Raw genomic sequence first — 16748 nt, forward strand, 5'->3', positions numbered from 1 at the left:
GCTGCCTAGACAGCCAAGGTAGAAATAATGCATAAACCCCCAAAATAAAAGTTTTACTAATAAAAAATTTAGGTCATAAGGTATGTTCTCCTGCAGAATTCAAGCAGGTATATGTATATGCAAGCCAAAATAACCAAAGGCATTGAACAAAACAAATGAGGAAAGTGTAGATGTACATAGAGTAGACATACATGAAGCATTATCAGGATTCAAACCCTGGACATATGTTATAAACTGCCCGATCATGTCCCAATGCCACATGCATCTCTATGTAGAATGCAATACATGCACATAATATTCCGACTGCTTTCTAAGGAAAAACTAGACATTGAGCACACATGCAAAGTTGTCCATAGGATAAAACAAAAAAAGGAAAAAAATAAATGAAAAGAAAATATATCACTGTCTTGTAAAGAAGCATGCAACATCATAATTTCATGTGAAGCCTAAAACCACGGCTGTAGGTAGTTTCTCAAAATTTTCTATTCTAATTCCATTACACAGTTTAAGAGCACTAAAAGAAGGAAAGGAGCCAACAAATTTCTGTACACTCCAGTTTTCACCTGTCTGCGTATGGGTGCACTTCTAGCCCTCTGTGGTTTTTGCATGGGAGTAATTGAACTAGGACGTATAATCAGTTCTAAAACACATAGGAGAAAAAAAATCACATGAATAAACTTTTACTCATCAAATCTTTAGATCTGATGCAAATGTTTCTTTTAAAATCATTCCAAGGTTTCTACAATTATATAATTTTATTAAATTATTTAGACATTATTTGAAGGAAGCATTATTCATTTCAAAATGAAAATTCAGTTTCTCAGTATTAAATGGTATAGATCATCTACATGAAAAGATTACATCCAAAACTTATAATATACTTTAGAAAAAAAATAAAAATAAGACACCCAAGGCATTATATTACCACCCAGACTAATCCTTATTTAATCATTCATGCTGTCGACCAGAATCAAAATGCATGTACTTCTTATGATACAGCATTTGACATTCATGCTAGACTGAAGTGTGGATGCCAATGGCTTGTAAAAATATTGGGAACTTGTGGAATCTTGCTTTTAACTAGTCCATAAATCAAGCAAAAAAAGCCCCACCCCCCCCAAAAAAAAGACAAAAGAACCACATTGAAGAAATGGACACAGTCTAGTCCATCCAGTCACAAGAAGAATAAACAAACAATGAAATTCAGACTCAAACTGCAGAATATAACCAACTATGTTCCTGGTCATCAGGACATTTGACTTTTAGACACAAATGATATGGTCAAGCATCCTAATGATCATGAGCAGATTACAAAAGATCTGATTGGCAACTGAGTGTTGTAAATGGCTGCCCTCACCAGATGGGCTTTTTTCGCATTGTAACTGTCATCACAGGAATCTGACATTCAATTTTAATAATTGGCCTTGTATTAAAATTTTCCAAATAAATGCAGAAATCTCTGGCATTCGTTGGGGGTAAATTGAATCTAATTTTAAAGACAGATTGTCAGATTCCTGTGTTGCAATGAAGAACAATCTGACTAGAATTTACTAAAAATGTCAAGATACTAGCTATCTGGGGAATCTCTCAGGGACTATTCATTTTTTAACCTAGTCCCTGGCTAGTGAGCAAATTTTACCAGCACCAATCTCTGAAACAGTGGGAATATTTTCTCCATAGCTAACCATCTATCAATACTTTTAAAAATTTATGTCAAGCTATTCAAATTTATTTGCACATATATTAACTCATTTTCCCCATAAGATTATTTTCATTTTCAACTGAAATGTGGTAGGAAATGTGTTTTCTTTGCTTATTTTTGATTGCACCCAAATACATCTGTTTGCATAATTTGGTTAGAAGTTTGATTTGTAGTAGATGAAATTTAATGTTGGTTAGAAGCATGATTCATAATAGCTGTATGGCAAATGCAACAGAAATTCCTGTACAAATCTGAACCAATTGTACAAGTCATTGTGGGTAATTTTCTGTAAGGCATTATGGGTATGACTGGTATTAGGCTATCATTTCAACATTTTAAACAATTATAGGTATAAGGTTGTTAAAGTAGCATGGTACCTATTTTACCCTTTAAAAAAATGCAAAAATGGCCAATTTGTACAGGAATTTATGTTTACTGTCATCAATGAAATTCATTTACTTATATAAATAACCCAGCTCTCATAATGTCTAGGCCTGCAGTGAGCATTTTTGATCTGGTGAAATTAGAAAATTTTAAGGATGGCAAAACTAGTGTGGAATCAAATCATATGAGCATCACATGTAATTAACTGAATATATAACTGAAAACATTGTAAACATTCCAGAAACACATTTATACAACAGCACAAATACATTAACAGTTATGTAGTAAACAAGTAGGGTTGTAGGAAGATATGGTAAGGTTGTTATGTGGTAAATAAGTAAGTAGGGTTGTAGGAATGTATGGTACGGTTGTTTATCATAGGTATTATGTTTAGAAAAAACTGAAGGTATATTTAAGTTTTGCAGATAAGCTTCTAAGCACTGTGCAGTTATGTTAAAGCAAAATTGATAGTTTTGAAATATTGCCAGAAAGAAAAAAACCTGATTTTCTTAAAATGCACTGTGTTATAATACTTAAATCAATAAATTCAATTATATAATTTCAACCCCATTGATAGAAGAAAACCAAAGAGAAACAAAAAGTCAACTTAAAATTGTCAGAATAATAAAAGTGAGATCATTTTCAAAATATATCTTTCATAAAAGTAAAATCTATTGAATGTGATGTGGTAAATGTTCTTTTTCATAGTACATCAAACAGTATGATGGATAACACTTAATGTTCTATATCATTATATAGAAAACAATGTGACGGATAACACTTAATGTTCTATATGATTATATATAAACTGTGATGGATAACACTTAATGTTCTATATCATTATACAGAAACTGTGATGGATAACACTTAATGTTCTATAATATTAGATAACAATGTGATGGATAACACCTAATGTTCACAATGTCCAATGAAAGCTGTTATGGTAATCAGTAGTAACAGCCAATGTTCAGTGAGCCAAGTTATACTAATCAATAGTAACAGCTAATGTTCAGAAAGAGCCACAGTAAACTAATTTGTAGTAACAACTAATGTTCAAAGAGCCATGTTATACTAATCAGCAGTAACAGCCAATGTTCAATGAGAGCAATGTTATACTAATCAATAGTAACAGTCAATATTCACAGAGAGCCATGTTATACTAATTAGTAGTAACAGCAGATGTTCAAAGACAGCCATGTTATACTAATTAGTAGTGACAGCTAATGTTTAGAGAGCCATGTTAAACTAATCAGTAGTAACAGGCAATGTTACCGATCCGGTGGCCTAGTGGTTTGAGCATCTGCCTCGGATGCAGGAGGTTGCAGGTTCGAACCCCAGCCGAGTCATACCAAAAACTTGCAAAAATGGTACTAACAGCTGTCTGGCTTGGCGCTCAGCATTAAGAGGTTAGTGTTAGGACTGGTCGGCCTGGTGTCAGGATAATGTGACTGGGTGGGACATCATGCTACATGTCTGCGGCATAATGCCCCAGTGCTAGACACAACTATAAGCTGTCACACTGCAGACATCATGGCAATATAAGTTAAAAATTTTTGAAACTACATTAAAAATCTAAATCACATACACAGCCAATGTTCAAAGACAGCCATGTTATACTAATCAGTAGTAACAGCTAATGTTCAAAGAGAGCCATGTTATACTAATCAATAGTAATAGCCAATGTTCAAAGAGAGCCATGTTATACTAATCAGTAGTAACAGCCAATGTTCAGAGAGCCATGTTATACTAATCAATAGTAATAGCCAATGTTCAAAGAGAGCCATGTTATACTAATCAGTAGTAACAGCTAATGTTCAAAGAGAGCCATGTTATACTAATCAATAGTAATAGCCAATGTTCAAAGAGAGCCATGTTATACTAATCAATAGTAACAGCCAATGTTCAGAGAGCCATATTATACTAATCAATAGTAATAGCCAATGTTCAAAGAGAGCCATGTTATACTAATCAGTAGTAACAGCTAATGTTCAAAGAGAGCCATGCTATACTAATCAATAGTAATAGCCAATGTTCAAAGAGAGCCATGTTATACTAATCAATAGTAACAGCCAATGTTCAGAGAGCCATGTTATACTAATCAATAGTAATAGCCAATGTTCTCAGAGAGCCATGTTATACTAATCAGTAGTAACAGCCAATGTTCAAAGAGAGCCATGTTATACTAATCAGTAGTAACAGCTAATGTTCAAAGAGAGCCATGTTATACTAATCAATAGTAATAGCCAATGTTCAAAGAGAGCCATGTTATACTAATCAATAGTAACAGCCAATGTTCAGAGAGCCATGTTATACTAATCAATAGTAATAGCCAATGTTCAAAGAGAGCCATGTTATACTAATCAATAGTAACAGCCAATGTTCAGAGAGCCATGTTATACTAATCAATAGTAATAGCCAATGTTCAAAGAGAGCCATGTTATACTAATCAGTAGTAACAGCTAATCTTCAAAGAGAGCCATGTTATACTAATCAATAGTAATAGCTAATGTTCAAAGAGAGCCATGTTATACTAATCAGTAGTAACAGCCAGTGTTCAGAGAGCCATGTTATACTATCAGTAGTGACAGCTAATGTTCAGAGAGTAATATTATACTAATTAGCATGAACAGCCAATGTTTAAAGAGAGCCATGTTATACTAATGAGTAGTAACAGCTGATGTTCAAAGAGAGCCATGTTATACTAATCAGCTGTAACAGCCAATGTTCAAGAACAGCCACGTTATACTAATTAGTAGTAACAGCTGATGTTTGAAGATAGCCATGTTATACTAAGCAGCGGTAACAGCCAATGTTCAGGGCCATGTTATACTAATCAGATGTAACAACTGATGTTTGAAGAGAGCCATGTTATACTAATCAGTATTAACAACCAATGTTCAAAGAGAGCCATGTTATACTAATCAGTAGTAACAGCCAATGTTCAAAGAGAGCCATGTTATACTAATCAGCAGTAACAGCTAATGTTCAGAGAGTAAAGCTATACTAATCAGTAGTAACAGACAATGTTCAAAGAGAGCCATGTTATACTAATCAGTAGTAACAGCCAATGTTCAAAGACAGCCATGTTATACTAATTAGTAGTAACAGCTAATGTTCAGAGAGTAAAGTTATACTAATCAGTAGTAGCAGCTAATGTTCAAAGAGGGCCATGTTATACTAATCAGCATGAACAGCCAATGTTCAAAGAGGGCCATTTTATTCTAATCAGCATGAACAGCCAATGTTCAAAGAGAGCCATGTGATACAAATCAGTAGTAACAGCTAATGTTCAAAGAGAGCCATGTTATACTAATCAGTAGTAACAGCTAATGTTCAAAGAGCCATGTTATACTAATCAGTAGTAACAGCGAATGTTCAAAGAGGGCCATGTTATACTAATCAGCATGAATAGCCAATGTTCAAAGAGAGCCATGTTATACTAATCAGCTGTAACAACCAATGTTAAAGGAGAGCCATGTTATACTAATCAGTAGTAACAGGTGATTTTGAAGAGAGCCATGTTATACTAAGCAGCTGTAACAGCCAATGTTCAGAGCCATGCTATACTAATCAGTAGTAATAGCCAATGTTCAAAGAGGGCCATGTTATACTAATCAGCATGAACAGCCAATGTTAAAGGAGAGCCATGTTATACTAATCAGTAGTAACAGCTGATTTTGAAGAGAGCCATGTTATACTAAGCAGCTGTAACAGCTAATGTTCAAAGAGAGCCATGTTATACTAATCAGTAGTAACAGCTGATTTTGAAGAGAGCCATGTTATACTAAGCAGCTGTAACAGCTAATGTTCAAAGAGCCATGTTATACTAATCAGATGTAACAGTTAATGTTCAAAGAGCCATGTTATAATAATAAGTAGTAACAGCCAATGTTCAAAGAGAGCCATGTTATACTAATTAGTAGTAACAGTCGATGTTCAAAGAGGGCAATGTTATGCTGATCAGTAGACAATATGCAACAAGTGAACTGAAGGACTTGTTGATAGAACTTTGAGGGAAATTCTGATTCACATTTGCATACAAATTTATTCTGAACATCCCTGACAGTTGGAAGCAATTCATATCATCTGTGGTTTGATATTATTCTGTCTTGGTATGAAGTGACCACACTTCAGTCAACTGGTTTCCATAGCATTGCATGCAAGCGCATGTAGCTTTTAGTTAGGTTGAGTAACATTACCAGCAAAATTTATACTTCTGCCCATCAGTAACTTAATAAATAATATTTTATACTGCTAATGTACTGAATGAAAAAATGCATATAAATTTAATATCTTTTAACTGTTACAACTGACATAGGATGAAAGGTCCTGGTTATCACAATTGTTCACATTTGGGAAATACTCATGCTTTTAGAAAGACTGAAAATTTAAATAAATAAATGAGATTCAGATAAACTGAGCTCCACTGTATGAATATAATGCAACATGTATAAAATGGTCAGGCAGACAGAATGACAGTGCATACTATACTTTGTACATACCTGGCATCATATACCCAGGAATAGTTGCAGAATTTAAAACTCTTCCTGATTCTCTGACAGGAGGAAGTTCATGAGAACCTGTGAAAATAAACACATAATTATATTCTTGTGAAGACCATAGTATATCTATGACAAGAAAAAAAATCAACTTTACAAGAGCCACTATGATATTTAAAAGCAAAGCAATATCAAAGTTTATGTCTTCTGATGGTTATAGAATTATTGTGCATGAGTTTTGTGCTTATTCCTGTATCTGAAAGTAGTTCATAAAAAGTATAAAACAACTTTCATTACCTGTTACACTCTTGTTGCTATCAAACAACTTTCATACCCTGTTACACTCTTGTTGCTATCAAAAATCTTTCATACCCTGTTATATTCTTGTTGCTATCAAACAACTTTCATACCCTGTTATGCTGTTGTAGCTAAAACAGATGAATGTGAAAGAGTTTGCAAAGACTGAATGTACTGAATCAACATCAAATGCCCCTAGTCCCAGGACAAACCCATATCAAAGTTCATTTATCACACCTAATTAAGAATCTGGAGAAAAAAATCTCCATCTATTACCATCAAGGAGAACAAGCACAAACTATGCACACAAGACCTCCATTCAGTTTTAATTTAATGAACAATGATCTTTGCAGAAATCAATTGTCATCCAAGAATGGATGTTCATGCAGTAAACCTGAAACCATAATGCATTTCTCTTAGACTTTCCCATCAGAAATCGAACAATGAAAATTTTGCGCCATATTAGATATAACTTTATTTGTAACCCCTTGCAAGCAATTGAGGTCAGCGAGATTGTCAAGGCAGTCAAGAAGATTATAATTGCTACCAAAGAAAATTGCCTACTCACTACTTATGTTTTCACTCTGTCTCCAAGATGTATTTTGTTATTATAAATATATACTATCTGAGCTGAAGTTTAAAGTCATTTATCTACACACACCCATAACTCCATCAATATCAACAGCTTCATATTTTGTCTTTCTTATTATTTGTTGTAGTTTTCCAAATATACAGTAACATATTTCTGCTGTGAATGCTTGCAAATTACTGTCTGACATTATTACAATATTGTATGAACCTTTTTCTTAATACCTCATTTGTATGTGTCAATGTTTGCAATATTATACCTTCATTAATCATATAAGTCAAATTATCGAAGCAAATATTGTTAATGAAGAGAGAACTCGTACCACTCGTTGAATTTTATGTACTTTCCAGGATGACTTCTGTAAATAAATACTTCTAAAACCAAAACACTGAGATAAGGTGGCTTTTCTTTAGATAAATGCACATTATATGGGAGAAAATTTACAAACTCAAATGACTGCTCTGGTGGCCTAGTGGTTGGTGTCCACCTCAGATACAGGAGGCCGCAGGTTTGAACCCTTGCCAAGTCATACCAAAGACATAAAAATGGCACTAACAGCTGCCTTGCTAGGCGCTCAGCATTAAGAAGTTATTTTTATAATTGGTCAACCTGGTGTCAGGATAATGTGCAATGGGTGGGACATGATACATGTCTGCGGTATGATGCCCCCAGTGGAAGATATCACTATAAACTGCTGCACTGCAGAAATTGTAGTGATATGACTAAAAAAAATTTAAAGCTATGTTAAAAATCCAAAATCATGCACACACACACACACACAAAAAAACCAAAACACAAATTTGCAAAATTTGATGGCCTTTCTATGAGAGCTAACTTAATTTTGTAAATGTGGCTACATTATAGCTATAACACATAACAGAGGTCGCTGAAAGCAAATGGTTATCAATCAACAGCAAATGAATACATTACATTGCAAAGTGTAAGAACTTTCTACTTCTTGCACAAACTGTACATAAAGTGAACAATCACTGCTAATTACTGGTCAGTAAAGCTAAGTTTTTTTTAAAAAAAATTTATTTCTTCTATACAATGCTGCTCCCTCACTCTCTTTTGAGTGTGTTTAAGTGTGCATAGCATTTAAACTTTTGGGGAGAACATATGTACTAGCAGCAGAGTATCTTATTTCTTTTTTTAAGGCTCTAACAATTTGTTTACTATGCCAAGGGAACTTTTGTGTGTGTGTGTGTGGTTTAGATTTTTAATGTAGCTTTAATAATTTTTCAATCATATCGCTATGATGTCTGCAGTGTGGCAGTTTATAGTGATGTCTAGCACTGGGGCTTCATGCCACAAACATATAGCATGATGTCCCACCCAGTCACATTATCTTGACACCAGGTCTTAATGCTGAGCGCCGAGCAAGACAGCTATTAGTACCATTTTTGTAAGTCTTTGGTATGACTTGGCTGGGGTTCAAACCCATGACCTCCCGCATCAGAGGCAGATGCTCTAACCACTCAAGGGAACTTGTAAGTGCAGGTTAAAAAATTACTAATCCCATGCAATTTTAGTGGTTTCAAATAATCCTGTACCCTGAAATGTGTGGCTATATTCTGATAGATAAGACTCTGATGACATTCTATAAAAATGGGCATAGAATCAAAACTACCCTGTTAAATGTAAAGGGGTTTGGATATATTTATCAGAGTAAATTTTAATTCTAGGCTGACTTTAAAGATAAAATGTAAAATTCCTATCCACAGTCATAACATGCAAAATGTGGCATCTTGTGATGGAAGTCATCTACAACACTCAGTAGCCAATCATATCTCATGAAATCTAGACCTGGCCATTTAGATGCTTGGCTGTCACCTTTGTGAACAGAAGCAAAGTAGTGTGTGTGTATGTGTGTGTGTGTGTGTGTGTCTCTGTGTGTGTGTGAAGTGAAAATCAAAAGTCAAGTTTAAAAACTAAAAATGAATTGCAACAAATTTTAGGATGACAAACCCTCCCAAATAAATGTAAACATTAAGTACTAGATAAAATTATAAATGGCAAGGTGGAAACAATTCCCTAAAACCTTTGTATTTTTATTTGCGATTTTCGAAAGTGGTGTCCTCAACAACAGATCAATGTCTAAGTTCAACATATCCTAAGCTGGCTAAATGTATTGGCAGATGCATCATCCCACAAAAACAAATACAAATGGAATGGTCTCTTCACTCAATAGGTGCTCGATGGGATCAACTTATGGTAAACCTATTGGTGAAAGGTGGAATCTCAAAATCCCAACCTTTGTCTCACCAATCCAAGATCCAAAGGCCTATACAGTAAATTTTTCTTCTATAGACTGAAACGGCCAAATGCATATGCTAATCCCCTCCAATACCTCAGGCTCCAAAGGTGATACAGGAAGCAAAAGAATCAGTGTCTCCTCATCCTACTTACTCCATTCAAATGGGAAGTCTTGGATCAATCTCATAAATTCTGCAAAACAATCACCAAGATTCAAGATATTCCCTCAAGCAACCTAGAAGGCAGGTGTTTCACCCAGCCCAGAGTTCCTGAGCCTGCATGTCTAGATCTTATTAAAATAGCCTCACAGTTCTCACAACAGTTGGAGGAGAATCCATCAATCAAGCTGTCCCCTCCACCTTAAAAGTGTATGAAAGCACTGGAATATATTCTCACAGTGGTGCACACAAGAACACTTTATTCCTCCATAGGCATCCATACCTCAACAGCTAACTTCCTATGGCTCTTTGATGAGAAACAGTACCAATTACAATTAAAACCAACTGTTCCATGATCACACGTATCCAATTATGTTGGATCCTTGCCCAAGTCAAATCTGTCATTGGTTGCAACCTGGCTGAACAAAAATACAGCTGCTCTCAAGAGCTTCATTGTTTCACATCTCATACAAGTCCTGCATATGAGCAAAATTGTTCTCTATTATTATCCATGTCATGGGATGGAAATTTGAGTAGATTTCTCCAGTTTTTATCTCAGAGATCTTTCAACCAAAGAGGCTCAACTTGATCTGGTGGAACCAATAGCCATGGTGCAAAAGGCTAACTTTCTGGGTCATTTTCCAGCTTCATAAGAATATGGCTTCATGACTTCTGCTGGATTTACAGAAAGGAAAAATCTCCCTTTTGAAGCCACTCCATGACACATGGAGTCTTTTTTCCAGTTAGGTTATCTAGAAGCTGTTTCACATACCCTAGGGGACGGGAGATGGTCTCTCCAGGGTAAAGGGATGTATCATCTTCCCCCTCTTACCTATTTTCCTACAGTTTTATGATCAGGTAATGTATTTGAGGGAAAAAAAAACAATTAGTTCTAGTAAAATATATTTCTTTGATAATACTTACCCAATCATAATACTCATATACCCTTCCAGCCTCCCCACAGTTACATCCATATCAAAGGTGTACCTTCCACTCCAGTAGTTACTAATGATTTCACAGGATTTGGGGGCAATCTTGGTATCAAGGAGAGATCACTCTAAATAACTGCCACCTAGGTGGGCAGATAACATCTAGCTTTTTAGCTAAAAAGTTTTAATTTGGGATGGCTGATTTTGCATGGTAGTATTAGTTCTCCTAAGGTATTATGAACTGGTATGTATTACTGACGTAATATACTTTACTAGAAAAAATTGGTATTTTGTAAAGCCAAAATCTTCAAGAGTCACACCTGATCCTCTTCGAGTTCTGTGTATGCCAGTGTGTGTGTGTGTATGATTTGGATTTTTAACATAGCTTTAACAATTTTTCAGTCATATCGCTACAATGTTGTGCAGTGTGGCAGTTTATAGTGATGTCTAGCACTGAGGCATCATGCTGCAGACATGTAGCATGACGTCTGACCCAGTCACATTATCCTGACACCAGGCCAACCAGTCCTAACACTAACCTCTTAATGCTGAGTGCCAAGAGAGGCAGCTGTTAGTACCATTTCTGCAAGTCTTTGGTATGATTCAGCCGGTGATCGAACCAACGATCTCCCACATCCGAAGCGGATGCTCTAGAGTATGCCAGTCTAATAACCCCTTTAACCAATCTCCCAGTGCTTGTGGGGTTAGGTCTTGCTTTCCTGCCTCAACAGATATGAACAGACTTTAAAGGGCAATTTGGTTACTCTATGTGGATCTCAGGTAGCATCTAAGGGTGAGTACCAGGTTCTGCAGCTTCTTTTCTCTCAACAGGTCAATTGAGGGAAGGCAGGAGAGAGAGAGAGAGAGAGAGAGAGAGAGAGAGAGAGAGAGAGAGAGAGAGAGAGAGAGGAGAGAGAGAGAGAGAGAGGAGAGAGAGAGAGAGAGAGAGAGAGATTCTTCATTGGTTGCATATCTTAGGTAACCTGTTTTTATAAATGAAACCAGGCAGTGTCATTAGTATGACTGAGCTGTTGCAATGGAACTGCATGTAGTTCACATCCACAGACAGTGAATGCAGCTCACTCACCCTGCAAGCTGAAGTTAGTGCTATTATTAAGCAAGTCTGCATATTAACCACTTCAGCAATTGGAAGACTAAAATTAGAATTTAGATGAGTTCAGCAATGACAAGACCCAGAGAAATTCAATTTCAATAACAAGGTAGGCATGTGTGGATATATAAAAATTGAACAGCACATTGGAAAAGTTTGTATGTCTAAAATCAAGGAACAGTATCACTTAAATGTGGCAGACCCTAGCTTCTTGTTTTCAAAGAAAAGAAAGAAGTTAGTCAGATGGGAGATATCATCTGAGAGCAGTGTGCAGTTGTTAAAATGATACCAGTTGTTCTGAATGGGCCACCTCTCTCATTTGCTTTTAAAGTGGAAGGCTGTCTAGCTGTCACATTCCTCTCCACAATCAAAGCACTGAACTCCTTTTCACACAGGGCATCTTGACTAGAGTCAGGTATGATGGAGAAATTTCTTCAGTCACAGACAGAATACTGGTGACCTCAGCTGCTTGAGCAGCATTGGGGTTACTACATTGTCCTCAGTATGACTGTTGCTAGAATCAGCAGATCATTTATCCAGGAGCATCTCATAATAGAAGGGCAATCAGAGCTATTTTGCATGATCTGCCTCTCATTTTCCAGATTAATTTTGGTACTAGAACCAATGGTAGGAAGGCATATGCCATTCACAGCTGGCCAATTCCTCTGATCAAGGAATGGAGAGACAAAGGTAGGCAGTTTTGTTATTCTACCTTGTCATAAATAGACTGGAAGACGGACATATGGAGAAGCCACTTACATACGAAGCAGTTGACCTCTGCTTGATAATGAGTCAGCTATGGCAAGGAATTTGCCTGGGATGTGATGCACTTGGGTACATCAATGAATGTACTCCCATACCATAATACAAAGGTCTAGTGATTTTGTCTCCACTTGTTTCAAGAGGAATTTCACTAAATACATCCTATACAACATTATCAGATTAATCTTCCTTTGGATGTGTTCCATTCAAGCAGGGAGGCACTGAGAATTTCCATGAGACTGATGTGAAGAGAACTTGCCACTGACCATCACAAAGTCTGGTAGCAAGTGTGCCCATCAACCTAAGAAACTAACATCTAACAGATTGTGACTGTTAGCAGTTGAGGGGCTTTTAAATGTATTCTTACTGATAGCACCTCTGTCTTGCCACTGAAGCAGGAAGTGTTTGAGATTGTAATCTGGTGATCTAAACAGCCCAGGATCAGGTACCATTGTGCCAGAAGGGCATTCTGCAGAAGGCACATATAAAATGCAGCCAAGATATAACAGATCTTCCACCTCACTCAGCATTCCAAGGGATTGAAGAAACTCCTTTGCCTAAGTGAACATCCTAGAGGATGCCATCTCCAATGAATGTTTGTTGATGCATTTGGTAGAATGATGAACCTGGTTGATCTGAGTTAGAAACTCAATGCCTAAATGAACAAAAGATTGAGAAGGGACATGATCTAATTTCTCCATACTGACTATCCACCAAAAACTGAAAATGAGGAAGAGAAGGATGTGGTGGATATCCTGATGTGAGATATCATGCAGTCCAACATCTTGGAGAAAGCTCATGGGCTGAGATCGAGGCCAAATGGAAGGGTGTGGAAGTGGTACTCTACCCTGTGGTAACTGAAGTGAAGGTATTTGCCTGTTACTGTGTGAATAAATATATTGAAATATGCTCTGGACAGTTCAAGACAAATTGCATATTCATCACATCAAAAAGATAGATGGATGGATCCTGCCATCTTTTTTTATTTTGCAGAATTTAATAAACTGACTGAGCCTACTTAAGTTTATGATAGGTCTCAATTTTACATTGGTTATCTTAGCCATTAAATGACCTGAATAGAAACCCAGTATATCCAGGTTAGAGACTAACTCATTGCCAAATTTGCAAATAAAGCTACATTTCCTCCTTTTAAATGTCTGTCTTTGCAGGATCACTTGAGAAGTTTATCATTAAGGGTGACAATGAAAGTGGAAAAGATCCAGAACCCCTCTGAAATGAATTGGATGGCCCAATCATTTTTGAGAAATAGGTTAATCCAAATCTGGCAGAACTGAAGGAGTGGTACCACAGAAGGAATACCAGCAGGTGTCATTAGCATGGTTTGGCAAGTGGCTTTTTCCTACCCTCTCCTGGAATGCCTGTGATAGTTAGTGGCATAATGGTCACCTATAATTTGCCTAGCCATGAAAATGTTTCTATTGTTGCTGAGAAGTACTCCAGACCTGTGGTCTTTCTGTCAATGATCATCACTTACACCCCACCCGGTGAGATCACAGAGACAGGGACTTGTATAGAAAGCTGAAGGGGCAATTTCTGTGCTGCCTGCTTTCTCAACAACCTCAATCTGACCTCCACAACAGAAAGGGAAAACCAAAGGTGAAGCAGTGCAGGGTCATGCATGGTGGGTTTTAAGATAATAAGCTCACAGGAGTGCATCTCTTCTTATCAAGTCATGGCTACAAATGACAGGCCATTCACCATCATGTAGCAAGCAGCTCTGTCAACAACTTCAGCAATATAGCATAGCAATCTCAGGTTTGGTCATTTTTTTACTTTCTTGCCTAAGCAAAGAACCACAAGAGATGACAGGTTGAGCAGGGAGGAAGTCAACATAACACAACATCTAAGATGACAGGTTGAGTAGGGAGGAAGTCAACATAACACAACATCTAAGATGACAGGCTGAGTAGGGAGGAAGTCAACATAACACAACATCTAAGATGACAGGTTGAGTAGGGAGGAAGTCAACATAACACAACATCTAAGATGACAGGTTGAGTAGGGAGGAAGTCAACATAACACAGCATTCCAGTCCATCTTAGACGTGGCATTAAGCACTTCCTGCCTCCATAATAACAAAGTGGAACAGACATGAATCTAAAAATATATATCTTTCTGTAGCAAAATAAGTGTTTAGACTCCTAAGCTTTGCTACTGAAAGGTATTTAATTTCATAAACTGCAAATAGCTGTATGTTCTGGATGTTGATAGCAGTAATATCCTTATTTGAATGATAAACATTGGTATGCAATATGCACCAGTGTGATAAGAAGTTGCAGGAAACTGACTTGCCAAAAGAAGGCACATCAAACACCTGGCTTATGAATTTTATCCAAAAAATACCCATTATTTTCTGCAATCTTTGACAACTGTGGTAAAATTCTGTACTAACTGCTGGCAGATGGCCATTCCACTGGAGACAAAATTATATCTGTTTGATTGCCAACTTAAAACTGAACTCCATCCTTTTCATTGCTGGATGAGATTTTGCAGGCAAGTCAGCGTTGCCACCCCACCCCATGTAAACAGGGGAATTGTCCTTTTCCAGTATGATCTACATCCAGTGGTACAGCATTCTGTATGGTACTGATGATGCTGAATCAGAAACATGCATAAAAATAAGTTAGATATGCCAAGTCTTGCCCAGCATGGAGAGTTGGGGTATGCCTATTTAACATGCAGGGATCGTCCTGGGCTTCGCCAATGTCGCAAATTGCGATTTTTTTTCCTTATTGGCGACAAAAATATCCCATCTGGCGATTTTTTTGGCGACAGACTTTTTGGTTATTTAATTTGTACATACAATCATAGATTTGGACTGGATAAATTAAAAGGGAGAACGAAAGGAAGCCACAAACTTGACTAAGCAATGCATTGGAATCAATCTGTTACACAAACAATCCTTTGTTCGTATTGACAACCCCATCTTTACAGTGCATTGTTACATCATAATCTGCTTATGCTGACATCTGGGCTGAGTACTGTATGCTGCGATACAGTCAATCATGCTACCGTACTATACCTACAACTGACCGACTTCTGAAGACGTGAATAGAACAGATACAATTAATTGAATGGCTAAATCTTCTGTTGTTTTTTTTTTTTTTTTTTTTTTTTTTTTACATATACCAGTACAATAGTTTTGCTGAACCTTCATAGAAAACCGATAACCTTTGAAGTACCGACTACTGTGTATAAATACAAAGCAAATGGAAAAATCTCAATCACAATTATGTCTGTCGCCAGTGAAGCATTTTACTCATTGTTCTTTTCCTTTGGCCATCAATCAGTGTTACGGCTGCTGAGACTTAAACTCCGAAACAAGAAATAGCACAAAAAAAAACCAACCAGTTTTGCATAATTAATAATAATTATTTATTTCTCAAAATACAAGAGTGAAAGAATCTCTAAATTGGGTGTGAATTTATGCTTATATATACGGTCCAATATTGCCAGGTGTTGACTCGTGTAAGTTTCATTCGTGGGAATGGAGATCATATTTTGTTTGTCGAGAAAATTTATACAGCATTCAGTGATCATTCTTGGGATTTAGGAAGCAATTCACTACAAGCTTTGTGAAGCTAGCCATTGGGGGGGGGGCTGCTGATAGACTACTGGTGTCACCTGTCAGTGCTGTGGACTGTGAACGTAGATTCAGTAAGATGAACCTCATAAAAACTGACATCAGAAATAAACTCTGCATCTCGTCTCTCGAGAATTTCATGAGAATCAGCACGTACAGATGTGAAAAATTAGACTTTGAAACTGCATTCAACAAGTGGGCAGCCCTAAAATTGCGACGGATCTTCATGTAACACTTTGTAACATTTTGTTAATGCTTGTTGTAATTAAAGAATTAAGTAACCCATCTTTTGTAATTTTCATTGCCCGTTACATTAATAGACTAAATTAACCCTTGGAAAAATGTACACTACTTGTTCTGGCGACACTTTTTGAAAATTGGCGACAAAATATTGAGGTTGGCGATTTTTTTGGCGACAGCTTTTTAAAAGCCAGGACCATCCCTGAACATGGTCAGT

The 16748-nt window shown here is 36.7% G+C and overlaps 1 protein-coding gene across 5 annotated transcripts in view; it reads right to left on the minus strand.

Moving 5' to 3' along the window:
• Positions 1 to 16748, minus strand: part of LOC149806503 (protein phosphatase 1 regulatory subunit 42-like) — a 78858-nt gene that overhangs the window by 43535 nt on the left and 18575 nt on the right. For all 5 annotated transcript variants that reach the window (XM_089953973.1, XM_089953961.1, XM_089953953.1 and 2 more), the window contains exon 6: positions 6589 to 6666. In XM_089953973.1, the coding sequence (XP_089810099.1) occupies positions 6589 to 6666 (78 nt within the window). The remainder of the gene's footprint in view (positions 1 to 6588; positions 6667 to 16748) is intronic.

This window comes from Sinohyriopsis cumingii, chromosome 1, assembly GCF_028554795.1.
Source record: "Sinohyriopsis cumingii isolate HCF-2022 chromosome 1, ASM2855479v2, whole genome shotgun sequence".
NCBI lineage: Eukaryota > Metazoa > Mollusca > Bivalvia > Unionida > Unionidae > Sinohyriopsis > Sinohyriopsis cumingii.